The 14,361-nt window shown below is 37.5% G+C and overlaps 1 protein-coding gene across 1 annotated transcript; it reads right to left on the bottom strand.

The window, feature by feature from the left end:
* Positions 1-12,663: 12,663 nt before the first annotated feature.
* LOC149233856 (uncharacterized) lies at positions 12,664-13,482 on the bottom strand. The gene is made up of 2 exons (XM_089382315.1): positions 13,207-13,482; positions 12,664-13,074 (listed from the first exon to the last, which is right to left on the bottom strand). The coding sequence occupies exons 1-2, from the start codon at positions 13,480-13,482 to the stop codon at positions 12,664-12,666; spliced, it is 687 nt and encodes a 228-aa protein (XP_089238441.1).
* Positions 13,483-14,361: the final 879 nt, after the last annotated feature.

Genomic DNA, 14,361 nt, shown 5'->3' on the forward strand with positions numbered 1-14,361 from the left:
CAATCTCTGACTGCCACCTCATCCGTTGCGCTGACATCACCAGAAACCTGTGACTCTATCTCGGGTTGCCACATGTCCTGCTGACGTAGCCATTGATTCTCTAGCCCGAAGTTTGACTTGGTTCTATTCTCGGATTTACATGGGATTTGCGCCATTTAGCCTGTACTTCTTATTTGAATATTTTTAGACTTAGAGGTCATGCTAGATCCATTTTCGATCACACCTCCCCATTTAAAATCTTTTGGACCACCAAAAGTTGGTTTTAGCCATCGAGCAAGTGAGGATACAGTTCCTTCACTTGTCCAATTTCTATCCATCTTGCTTTGCTTGGATTTGAACCTTTGAGCCCTACTCTCAGGTACTCAGTATCCCCTCGACGCGAAGTTCTTACCCTCCTGTCCAGAACTGTGTCCTTCTATAACTCATTGAGATACTCAGGAAACAGATCGTTAATAGAAGGCAACTGACTTTGCTCTTTAGGATCTTCAATCAATGAAGGTTCATACAATCTCAAGTTTTCAACATTAACAACTGAGTAGATCTGCATATAAGCTGGTAGATCAAGGTGAAAAGAATTTTCACCAACCTTATCAAGTATCTTGAAAGTTCCATACCTTATTGGTTTTAGCTTCTTACCTTCACCCTGCATTCTGTCTTTGCTTATGTACAGCCAGACTTGATCACCAACTTGAAAAATATGCTCAACTTGATGCTTGTCATGTCTTGCCTTGTACTTGGCTTGAATTCTTTCCAGTTGTTCCTGCACTGCCTGGTGAATTTCCTAGATTTGTTCAATGAACTTGGTTTCTTTGTCCACATCATTGTGTCCATAAACTTCTATGTCTTTACCAAATACAAAATCCAAGGGAGACTTTGGTATAAAACCAAAACAAGTCTCAAAAGGATATCTCTGAGTAGAAGAGTGCTTGGCATGGTTGTAAGCATGTTGCACATAACACAAATGCTCATCCCAAAGCATGGGATGCTTGCTACAATAACCTCTGAGCAACTAGATCATTGTCCTATTGACCACTTCTGTCTAACCATCTGCTTGTGTATGAAATGATGTGCTCTTCTTCAACCTGGTGTCCATCAACTCCCATAAACTTGACCAAAACTTCCCAACAAATCGAGAATCTTGATCAGATACAATAGAAGTGGGTAACCCAAAATGAACCCATACATTCTGAAAGAGCAACTTGGTTGTTTGTTCAGCTGTTACCTGCTTGTTACATGGTATTAAGATACACATTTTACTAAACCTATCCACAACAACATACCAATAATCATGACCTTTCCTAGATTTTGGCAATCCCCCAACAAAATCCATGGAAACACTTTCCCAAGGACGAGAAGGAATTGGAAGTGGAGCGTACAAGCCTAATTTCCTATTACTTGGTTTGCTTGTAGTGCACATTGTACATCCTTTGATATATCTAGAAACCGCCTCATGCATTCTTGGCCAATAATAGAACCTTTGCAATTGTGCAACTGTTTTACTTATACCAAAATGCCCTGATATGAGAGAAGTATGTGCTTCTTGAATTATGTTAACTCTTTCAGTTTGTGGAATGCATAACTTTCCCAAATGATAAGAGAGTTGGTCATTTACATAATAATCCAATTCTTCTACTTGCTTGCCATGACTTAAAGTTGCATATACATCTTTAAAATCTACATCTTGAGCATATTGTTCAATGTAACTTTCATGCATTATTGAGTTATGCTTAAGTATAGTAGATGCATTTATGATTGGTCTTAATAACATGTATGCAACCTTATTGTGTATGCCCTTCTTATATCTAATGACAAGATGAAATTGCTGTAGAAACCCATCCACCGATAATGTCTTGATTGTTGCAATTTAGTTTGTGAGTGCAAATATTGAAGTGGTTGATGATATGTATGTATGATTGTTTCTTTACCCATTATGTAATGTTTCCACTTTTTCACACTTTGTACTAATGCATACAATTCTTTATCATATGTAAGATAATTAACTACTGCAGAAGTAAATGTCTTAAAACAATAGCATATGGGTTTTCCATGTTGCATCAACATTGCTCCCATGGTATAGTCATTGGCATTTGTTTCATTCTCAAATGAATGTTGAAGATCTGGCAGTGCTAGTACTGGTGTTATACTGATTTTTTCTTTTAAGGTGTTGAAGGCTTTCTGTTGTTTTCCTCCCCACTTAAACACCTATTTCAATCCTATTAAAGAATGTAAAGAAGTTGTACTCAATGAAAAGTTAGCAATAAGCTTTCTCCAGTATTTTGCTGCCCCTAGGATACTCCTAACCTCTGTAGCAGATTTTGGTTTAGGCCAGTTCACAATGACTTCAACCTTAGAGGGATCTATCTTCAATTCACCACCCCTTACAATATAACCCAAATAATTTAAATATGTTCTACCAAATTCACATTTTGACAGTTTTACATAGATATTTTTTCTTTCTAAAACATTTAAAGTTTGCTTCACATTCTTTACATGGTCTTCCCATGTCTTACTAAAAACAAGAATGTCATCTAAATAAACAATTAAAAAATCATCAATAAATGGTCTGAGTACATCATTCATGACTCTCATAAATGTAGCAGGCGCATTAGTTAAGCCAAACGTCATAACAAACCATTCATACAGTCCTTTCTTTGTCTTGAAAGCAGTCTTCCATGCATCTTGTTCTGCAACTCTGACCTGATGATAGCTACTTCGTAAATCTAACTTAGAAAAGTAAACTGCTTCTTTTAATTGATCTAATAAATCATCAGTACGAGGAAGAGAATAATAATTCTTTATTGTTATTTTATTTAGTGCTCTATAATCAATGCACATTCTCCACGAACCATCTTTCTTTCTCACCAGCATGATTGGAGATCCACATGGTGATGTGCTTGGTCGTATAAACCCTTTATCGAGCAACTCATGTACTTGCTTCTTTATCTCTGCATTCTCTAAAGCTGACAACCTGTACATTCCAATGTTAGGTAATGGAGCATCTTGCTGCAAATAAATATCATGTAATATTTCCCGCTTGGGTGCAGACCTTTGGGTTCTTGAAATAGAACATCATATTCTGAAACAACTTTAACTAAATCAGATTTTTGTTTAGAATCAAAGCCTTCAAATGCATTGGATTTATCAAGATCCTTTGCCTTTACAACCATTAGTAAAAATTGCTTACTTGAATTCACAATTCTTTTCATCTGTCCTGAGTTTATGAGAGAATAGTTACCTTTGAGTTTATGAGCTCTTACAATGTATACTATTCCATTTTTAGTGAGTTGATACTTATTCTCAGCTATATAGAAAATAGCTTTCCTATCATACAAGTATGGACTTCCCAAAACAATACCACATATATCCAATGGAACCATATCTAACTCAACCTCATCTACAAATGTTGATCCACTAACAAACCTAAGTTTACATTGTGTCGTTACTTGTAGCTTTGTTTTATCACACACCCGACCTAATGGATATGGCTTCTCATGAGGTTTTGTTTGTAATCCCAACTTCTTTACAATTGTTTAAGAGATAAAATTTACTTGTGATCCACTATCAAATAAAGTATCAATCTTATTATGCTTGGAAATTACTCTAATATGAAAAAGCTCATTTCTTCCCCTCCCATTATTTTCATTATCAACAGATTGTGCTGAACTACTTGTGGATGCTTCAGAATCTTTACCTTTAATACCTGTGGCTGTAACTGTTGTTTCATCGCCTAAATCTAATCCCAAGTCATGTTGAATAGTAGCAGCATTCTTTTTCTTCTTACCACCGAACTTCTTAGGTTTTCGTTCTGGATGCAAAGACCAACAGTGTGCCTCATTGCGTCCTTCTTTCTTGCAATGAGTGCATGAAGGTTTATCCTTCTTTACAGTGTTTGCTTTCCTCTCCTTCCATTTCAGTTTATTCTTTTCCTTGCTCTTGCTTACAGAATATTTAGATGATCACACAACCTCTGGATTTTCATTCTTACCTCTAGCTTCTAGATGTGTGGCTTGAACTGATACATAATCTAAGCTAGTGGGATTAAACATGAGAATAGTATGCTTTAAATAGCTACGAAGACCACCTATATACTTCAATAAAGTCTCAGGTGAGTCTAATGATATACCTAGAGTTAAAGCTCTCTTTCTGAATTCCTGAGTATAACTTTGTACACTTTGACCCTTCAACTGACGAAGAGTTTGCCAACTCATCATTTCTTGCTGCATGTAAGCTAAAGGATAGAATTGCTTTTTGATAGCAGAAACAAATTCATTCCAGGTAGAAATGATTTTACCATGTTTTTGTAGATCAGCTTGTGTCTTGCCTTCCCACCATACTAGTGCAGTTCCTCTAAGTCGAAGGCTAGCTAGTTGAATCTTCTTCCTTTCTGAATCAACGTTCTGTACCCTGCAATATACATCAATTTGTCTTATCCAATTATATAGCTTTTTTGCATTGAGTTCTCCATCATAAATTGGCAAATCAAACTTCACATCTAATTTGATTAAGGAAGTTTTCTTCTTTTTCTTAGAAGAGCTAGAAGATGATGATGACAAGGATGATGATGGAGGAGATGGTGGAGGAGTCATTCCTCCTTTTCCTTTGCCTTCTAGAGGGGAAACTAGAAAAGGTTCCTCTACTCCTTTGTCTGGTTTAGGTGTTGTAGTGCTTTCACCTCGACCCTTCTTAAATTCCAGATACATCTCTTCCACCATGGCTTGGAGTGTCTTAAAAACTTTCTATAAATTGAGATTTTGATCCCAATGGGGCTTCTTCTGCCATTCTCCTCTGAGAATAGACTCTTCCATTCTCTAGATTAGCCTCAACAAGTTCTCCTTCTCCTAGTCTGAGCGTTAATCTAGTTAGAATTCAAAATCCAACACAAGCTTGTCTAACCTTTAAAAAACCAAAACCAAATGCTCTGATACCACTTGATCTGAAATGGATACTAAATCAAGAAGAAAAGGTATTACAGACTCGTGTGCAGGAATGCCTATATTATTTAGTGCAATGGATCGAAAAGATTGCGAATAATACAGATATTTAACAATTGGAAAACATAACAATTCAACACATCAACACAACAAATAATCAAGGAGTTCACCAGACTTCCTAGCTACGTCTCCTAGTCCAAGCTTTCAGTGCTAACCTCTATATTATGTCTTCAATGACAGGTTGTTACAAGTGTGAGCTCAACACTGAGTCTCAACACAGTAATGGTATTTCACACAAAGTTTACCTCGAAACTCTCGAGTCAACTGAGAGACACGACCTCTAGACCACCTGGATGGTTCCAAAACCTCTCTGGCTATGGTCTCCCTCACTCTATCTGTCAACTCTGCCTTCCCCATTTTCTCTGCCTCCTTGGCTCTCTGTGTTAATCGTCATCTTTAACACCATTTCGTTACCCTCCTTAAAACGTGGAAACTGTAACGGTTTACCAACGAAGGGACCGACAGGCACAGGTGGACCCGACCGTCAGCCTTCCTCTGACACGAATCCTGAAATGGATGGATCGGACCACTGTCATGCCTCATCCGCCAACACCCTTTGACATTCCACACCATTTTATCTGCCTTCATCCAACGGTTCACATCCAACTCGATCATCAAACAGCTCATGCCTTCTTCACCGTCTGATCCATGATCGCTAATCCAACGGCTGATGGCCATTTCAGGCGGCCCACTTGCACGGAGATTACTCGCCCGAAAAAGCGGTTTTCTCTCTCCTGCGACGTGCTACGTGTCGGCTGGTGTATGGAATCGGGTGAAGCCCTTCCAATACCACTTACTGCCTGAAGCCCACCCAAAATACCATTTACCACAGAACTCAAAAGGTTCGCTGTTTTATTCATAAATCCGTCGGGTCCGTTGCCTAATGAGGTTTAGCGGTAAACAACATTTAACCTCATTAATCACATTTTCTACTTTTAACCCCGTTCCACATCTTTGATGTCGTGAGCCAATCTCCAACTGCCACCTCATCGGTTGCGCTGACATTACCAGAAACCTGTGACTCTATCCCGAGTTGCCACATGTCTTGTTAACGTAGCCATTGATTCTCTAGCTCGAAGTTTGACTTGGTTCTATTCTTGGATTTACATGCGATTTGCGTCATTCAACCTGTACTTCTTATTCGAAGATTTTTAGACTTAGAGGTCATGCTAGATCCATTTTGGATCATACACAAAAACAAAACAATTAATGTTCCAACTTTAAAATTCATGTCAGCTCAAGAGTTGTGCATCACCAACAACAATATTTCAAACCTGATGGACTTTAGTTGTTGCTTTTGTTTTTTGTCCTCAAACAGTTGTGAAGAAAAACATGTGTGAGCTCCTTTAATGGGAGTTGTAGGCGCAAATAAAGGCGTACATTTCTTCTTCTACAACAAATGGAACTCGTCACGAAGGCACAAGCTCTGCAAGATCCATTGCGCATTTCTACGTGGCAAGTGGGATGATGCGCTCTCGGGCACAAAGAAGAGGAAGAAGCAGACTTGGGATTTTTCAAAGTGGAGAGCAAAGTGGATTTTGGAGCCGGTTTTCAGGGCTCTTGGTGAGCTCGAAACCCTGGCGCCTTGCAGGAATTGGCTTATTGGCAGTGGCATTTGTGCTCTAAATTCAAAACAAGCTCGCCTCTAACAAGATGACCCATCTCTTTCTGCTTGGAGTAGATTACTGTAATGATGAGGCGAGGAGTACAAGACCAAGACTGTGAGGAGTAAGCGAGGAATTCAAGGCCATAGGGCCCTCGAGACAGAACAACAAGAGAGACTGACATATAGACTCGGCTTTGTAGCCCTAGTAATGACAACGACCCTACATTAACCTTAAATAAATTTGAAAAATCAATATTAAACTTTAAAAATATTAAAAAATTCACGATACATAATAAAATAATAACCAAAAACTATCATTAAATACCACTTAGCAGTGACATAACAACCCAAAACCAAAAACATCTAATACAAATAAAAATACACCACTTTACAAATAATAAACCCATCATATTTTATAATATATTTTTTCCTAAATATTAATCATAAATCAATATATATCATATATATAAATAACAATCAATAATAATGTGTATCGCGTATTGTATCGCGTGTTGTCCCGGGTGGTTGGGACGGTGCACTAATGCCCTCCCCACCCGGGTTCGATTCACATCGGACATGTTGGGTTGCCTGCGCACAACATTTGTTTGACTCATGTAGGTTGTTGTCATGCAACAGATTGTACGATTCCCATTGTACAGATATATATAATGTAATATGTGGCTTCTTCAGCAGGAATCCTTCCCCGAACAAACAATCAATAATAACAATATTTACAACTTTCAAAAATAATTAAAAAAGGGAAAAGAAGAAAGCAAGCATTCATCATTCATTATTTATGTGAACATTGTACATAATAATGTACTTGATAGGAAGATGGTACATAACGACGGTGACGAGTCGTAAAAGAGAATTGAAATTGTGACACTTGGCTTGAGTGATCCACCTTTATAATATATACGACAAAATGTCTATTTGGAGATGGATAAGTGCAAAGTATAAAGGATTCGTATAACGATTGCGGAGGATTATGATGATTTTCATATATCTCTTTATGTATATATACGTAAGAATAATTTGATTTTGTCTTATATCTCACAATAATTTTATAGTAAAGGTGGAGCATTTTTGCCTACCAAAACGAACAAAGTGTTCCATGTACACGATGAGTTTGTCTCTTATGTGAGAGAGACAAATGCTTATCTCCAACTGGGCTACCCTCCCTTCATAATTGAGTAAAATCAAAAAGACCCCATCATCTTATCTTATCATCTTATGATTCGTTACCACCTTCTAATTTAGGAGAGGTAAATTTGTCGTGACCTAGTCATATCACTACTTTCTTATGTGACCCCACATGGCTCCCTTCATTAATATAAGCAAATTAGAGGGCCTAACAAAATTTAGTCACCTCAAACCTTTTTAATTTTACATCAAAACTAATATAAATTTATCTTAATTTTTAAATCTTAGTAGGAAGAAAGATCAAATTTCTTGGTATGGGTTTTCATTTAAAAAACAAATTTATTCTAAATCTATCTTATTTTAAATTTAGTAATTAAGATCAGATTTTATAACTTTAATTTTAAAATACTTTTATATATATATATATATATATATAATGGAGTCAAAATTATAACGAATTTACATATATAGATTATTATTGTTTATTAAAATGTATTAAAAATAAAAAATTAATAGGAAAAGAATCACCCACCTTTCCAATTATAAGATATTGAAATATTTTTTTAATTATTACTATATGTAAAATATTAATAAAAATATTATTTTTTTATAATTAATATTAGATATTAATTCTTTGCTAAATTAAATATTAAAGAAATTATAAATTTTCATAGCATCTCTCTCATCTATCAAGTTTATAAGAAATTTCTCTGATCATCTCTTTTTCTATACATAAGAAATTCTCTCTGATCATCTCTTTTTCTATACAAAAATAATTTTATTGAAAATAAGAAATAGAGATATTTATTAATATTTCTTTTAGTCCATGGATGTTTGCTTCCGGAAGCTAAATCAAGTACTTTGATATATAAGTATAAAATAATTAATATAAAGAATATATTTCATAAATATTGTTTCAATTTGTATTAAAAGTCATTTTAGATTAAAAAGATGACAAAGGTTTTTTTTTAATTTCTAGTATTACTATTATAAATAAATTTAAAGAAAATAAATTAATAGATTATAAAATAATTAAATTTTCCAATAAAAAATGAAAAATATATTTTAAAAAAATAATTAAAATAAATTAACATTGTTAAAGTAAAATGATATTTCTTTTAGAAAAATTTTGGCGTGGAGAGACGAAGAGTCAAAACAAGGAAGTTTTTTTTTATGAAAGGCTTCAATAATTTTTACTCATATTTGTTCGGCATAAATAGCCGTTGTATACACTTTAGATCCTATAGTTTAGGCCTAGAATAAGGAAAACCGATACAATCACAGGAGTCTGTACAACGAATTTTTCGGGAGTGTTTCTCGTCTATCTGTATAGCCAATGGCAGAGACAAATCAGGAATCAGCCAGTGGCATAGACAAATCAGGAATCAGCCAGTGGCAAAGACAAATTAGGAACTTGAATTACGAGGAACTAACTTGGAGATAATTGCTCCCAATTGTCAACTCTCCCCCTCAAGTTGGTAAGTAGATGTCACTCATGCCAAGTTTGTTGAGACAGCCATTAAATGCTTGGTTTGACACTGCTTTGGTTAGCACATCAGCAAGCTGGTCTTGAGATCGAACATGAGGAACTTCAATCAACTTTGCTTCTAGTTTCTCCTTGATAAAATGCCTATCAACCTCAACATGCTTAGTTCGATCATGTTGAACTAGATTATGAGCAATATCACATGCTGCCTTGTTATCACAGTATAACTTCATAGGACCGACTTGCTTCATATGTAAATCCTGCAACAGATTTCTGATCCACAACAATTCACATATTGCCTTAGCCATTCCTCTGTATTCGGCCTCAGCACTGGATCTAGCAACTACCTCTTGTTTTTTACTTCGCCAAGTAACCAGATTTCCTCCTACAAAAGTGAAGTAGCCTGATGTAGAACGTCTATCCTCAATTGACCCAGCCCAATCAACATTTGTATAACCTTTAACATCCAAGCTATCACCTTTTGTGAATAAAATTCCCTTTCCTAGAGATGACTTCAAATAGCGTAAGATCTGGATAACAGCATTCATATGTTCTTCACTTGGGGAGTGCATGAATTGACTAACAACACTTAGTGCATAGGCTAAATCCGGCCGAGTATGTGCAAGATACATTAATCTTCCAACCAATCTTTGATAGCGCTCCTTGTTAGCAGGAACTTGGTTTGGGTGCACACCTAGCTTCAGATTTTCTTCCATAGGGGTACTAGCTGGACTACATCCTGTCATGCCAGATTCCTTCAATAAGTCTAAGACATATTTTCGTTGTGACAGAAAAATACCTTTCTTTGATCTTGGTACTTCAATTCCAAGGAAATACTTCAATTTCCCAAGATCCTTCATTTCAAACTCTCGAGCAAACTGCTCTTGCAGTGCTTTCATTTCTTCAAGATCATCTCCAGTTACTATCATATCATCAACGTACACAATGAGGGCTGTGATTCGTTCTCCATTATGTTTCAAGAAGAGAGTGTGATCTGAGTTACTTTGCTTGTAACCAATAGACCTCATAAAGCTAGTGAACCTTCCAAACCATGCTCTAGGAGACTGCTTCAAGCCATATAAAGATTTTTTCAATCTACAAACCTGTTTATTGCCTTTAGTCTGCAGCTTACAGCTAGGGGGCAACTCCATATATACTTCTTCTTGGAGATCTCCATGCAGAAATGCATTCTTTACATCGAATTGATGTAAAGGCCAGTCAAAATTCATCGCAAGAGATAGTAAAATACGAACTGTATTAATTTTGGCCACTGGTGCGAATGTCTCCATATAATCAATTCCATATGTTTGAGTATATCCCTTGGCGACAAGTCTTGCTTTGAACCGTTCTATGGTTCCATCAGCTTTGTATTTAATGGAGAATACCCACCTACATCCAACAGGTATCTTCCCTTCAGGCAAGTCAACAACTTCCCACATTGAATTCTTTTGAAGAGACTTCATTTCTTCATTCATCGCCTCCCTCCATCTAGGATCTTTCAAAGCTTCCTGCACACTGTTAGGAATAGCTACAATAGATAATTGATTCACAAATTCCTTACTCTCATTTGATAGTCTATGGTAGGATACATAATTGCTTAAGGGATACTTAGATTTGGAGTTGAGAATAGGTTCATAGTTAACTTTGGGTTTCCCTCTTGTGACTCGATCTGGTAACTTTTTTTATTGAGGTTCAAATTTAGAGTTTACCTGAGACTCGGGCATGGAATCGACTGGAGAAGACAATTGGTTTGGTGGTACATCGTGAGAGGAGGAAGACACAGACAACACTTCCACTTCCATTTGATCCGGAACCTCATTCTCCATAACTTGCTGCCCATCTGGACAATCACCTCTGTGAGTTACAGCGTCACCATCACTTGTTTCCAAATGGTCACATTTACCCCTAGTGTCCAAATTATCTCCACTTATAAGATCAAGGTCCAAAGAACGATGCAAAGTCTCCATTTCATCTCTATTCTCCCCTTGAAGTGGAGACGTAGAGGCAGAATAATACATATCATCTTCATGAAATACCACATCACGAGTAACATAAATTTTACCAGAAGGGGGGGGACAACACCGATAACCTTTTTGATGCAAGGCATAGCCAACAAAGACGCAGCGAAGGGCACAGGATTCCAGCTTATTTCTCAAGGGTTTGTGAAGGTGCACAAAGGCTACACACCCAAAAACTTTAGGGGACAGATTCGGTATGGTAGGGGCACTCACAGTATTATCGAGAACATCAAAGGGGGTCTGAAATTGTAGTGAACTAGAGGGTATATGGTTAATGAGATAAGCTGCGACCATAATGGCTTCTCCCCAATAACTAACAAGCATATGAGCCCCAAACAAGGAAGCACGAACAACTTCAAGAAGGTGACGATTTTTCCGTTCTGTTATCCCGTTTTGTTGAGGGGAGTAAGGGCAAGTCGTCTGATGAACAATGCCATGTAAATTCAGGTATTGCTTCAAGTCTTGATTAACAAACTCTCCACCATTATCAGTACGAAGAACCTGAATATTTGATTTATTTTGGGTGGCTATTATTTTGTGAAATTGATGAAACAGGGAACTAACTTCATTCTTTGGTTTCATTAAACAAACCCAAGTCATGCGAGTATGATCATCAATAAAAGAAACAAACCAACATGCTCCACTCAAAGAAGAAGTTTTTGTAGGTCCCCAGATATCAGAGTGAATAACAGTAATGGTGCAGGACTTTTATGCATACTCATGGGAAATGGTACACGGTGACTTTTAGCCAGTTCACAAATGTCACACTTAAAATCCAAACATTTAATTGAGAAAAGAGCTTTGGAAACAACTTCTGTAAATATCCAAAAGATACATGGCAAAAACGCCTATGCCATAACCAGTTTCTAAATGTTGGTGTGTGTTAGACTTATTAGCTGAGAAAATTTGAGCCAACTGATTGGAGCTTGTCGGCAGTAGATCAAGATAGTAGAGCTTTCCTCTCCTAGTACCATAACCAATTGTCTTTCGAGTCTGAATGTCCTCAAAAACACAAAGGTTAGGCCAAAATATCACAATACAATTCAAAGTGAGGGTTATTTGAGAAACAGAAAATAAGTTATGATTAAGAGAAGGAACAACTAGAACAGACTCCAAATTCAAATTTTGGGTAAGAGAAACTGAAACTTCTCCAACCACGGGAGAGGGAGTACCATTAGCTCTGGACACTATATGGTGGCCTGAGGATTTCATGGACTGAATATGTTTACCGTCAAAGGTCATGTGATATGTGGCACTTGAATCAATTATCCATTCACTATGACTAACAGGGACAGAGGTATGAAGAGACTTACCAACATTTCTAGCAGTAGCAATGAAAGAAGAGGCTTCCTCAATAGTAATGGTGTTGGTGGAGGGCTCAGCCACAGCAACAGAAGCATGATGATTTGACTTTGAATTTCACTTGCGAGGTGCCTTGGCAGGATCCCACCATTCTGGATATCCAATTAATTCATAGCAACATGACTTTGTATGCCTGGTTTCTCCATAGTGAGTACATACACGTTCTGATTTTGTAGCTCTTATTTCATAGCTACGATTTTGTGATCCAGATGACCGATTTTGGTCAGTTGTGTGATTCGGCGAACCAGAAGTGCGATCTGTTTTTTGCGATTGGTAAGGCTTGCCCCGATGAGCCACCATAGCAGCAGATTCAGAGTGTTCAGGTTCACCTTGAAGTGCAGCTCGACGAACGGCATGACGACGAACATATGCATAAGTTTCATCAAGATCGAGTGCAGGATCCTTTCTAAGAATCTCACCTCGAATTTGTTCAAAGTCTGCATCTAGTCCATTCAAGAAGATATGCACCTACAGTCTCTCAACCGATTTTTTATAGGCGAAAACATCTTCGGGATCCTTCATGACAATCCTATCACGATGATCTAGTTCTTGAAAGATTTCTACTAGATCACCATAATAGGTGGAAAGAGAACGACCAACCTGTTTGGTGGAGAATGCCTGTTGATTTAGTGCAAAGAGTTGCGATTCATCTAATCCATCATAGAAAGCTTTAGCAAGAGCAATCCAGATTTCACGTGCAATAGACAGTCTAAGATAGCGCTTCATAATCTCTGGTGACATAGAAGTCAGCAACCATCCTTTGACCTTTTGATTTTCAGCATACCACTTTGCATAGGCAGCATCAATAACCTGCGGAATAGGTGTTTTACCTGTGAGGTATTCAAGCTTCTCACACCCTGCGATCTGCATTTCCATGATTTGGGACCAAACATCATAATTAACTTCGGTAAGGATGATATTGGTGGTGAAACTAGGGTTTTCTGATTGAACGTGAATGACTAGTAGAAAACATGATTCAGGTTGATCCTTAGTCGTGATGTGAGGGGTATATGAGAATTCAGGCACAGAGGTGAAGAACTCTACTCTGATACCAAGTCAAAAAAAAGGAAGTTTTTTATGAAAGGCTTCAATAATTTTTACTCATACTTGTTTGGCATAAATAGCCACTGTATACACTTCAGATCCTATAGTTTAGGCCTAGAAAAAGGAAAACTAATACAATCACAGGAGTTTGTACATCCAATTTTTCAGGAGTGATTCTCGTCTATCTGTACAGCCAGTGGCAGAGACAAATCAAGAATCAACCAGTGGCAGAGACAAATCAGGAATCAGCCAGTGGCAAAGACAAATCAGGAACTTGAATTACGGAGAACCAACTTGGAGATAATTGCTCCCAATTGTCAACACGAAGAGCTAGGGTTTCAAGCTTCTACAAGTGTTGAACTCCATGGAGGGGCGCAAAGGGGGGAGCTCCACTCCCTCCTATAGTTAGGCCGTAGCCAGCCGAGGTAAGAAACCGATAGAAACTGCCAGAGGTCCTTCAGGAGAAGGAAAAAGGAACATTGAAGAGGAACAGGATTTGACCAATACAAGGGAGGACAATAGAACAAAAGAAAATGAGGAAGAAGACAAGAAACAGGAAGTAGAAAACAAAATGCAAAAGGGGCCATGTAAGCCTAAGGCTGAGGTCACACCCAGAGTAGTTTTAAATGATCCTACTCTGCAGGCACACAGGGACCACATGTGGACCTATGCTATCATTTGTAAATTCATGGGATTATGGCCCACAGAAAA

This window comes from Pinus tabuliformis, chromosome J, assembly GCF_031772625.1.
Source record: "Pinus tabuliformis cultivar Carrire ecotype Pingquan chromosome J, CPIR1, whole genome shotgun sequence".
NCBI lineage: Eukaryota > Viridiplantae > Streptophyta > Pinopsida > Pinales > Pinaceae > Pinus > Pinus tabuliformis.

Excerpts from the sequence above, each read along its gene's own strand:
- LOC149233856 (XM_089382315.1), bottom strand. The coding sequence starts at position 13,482 with ATGGAAATGCAGATCGCAGGGTGTGAGAAGCTTGAATACCTCACAGGT. Across the intron at positions 13,075-13,206 it reads AGGCATTCTCCACCAAACAG|GTGCATATCTTCTTGAATGG; the intron begins GTTGGTCGTTCT and ends GAGAGACTGTAG.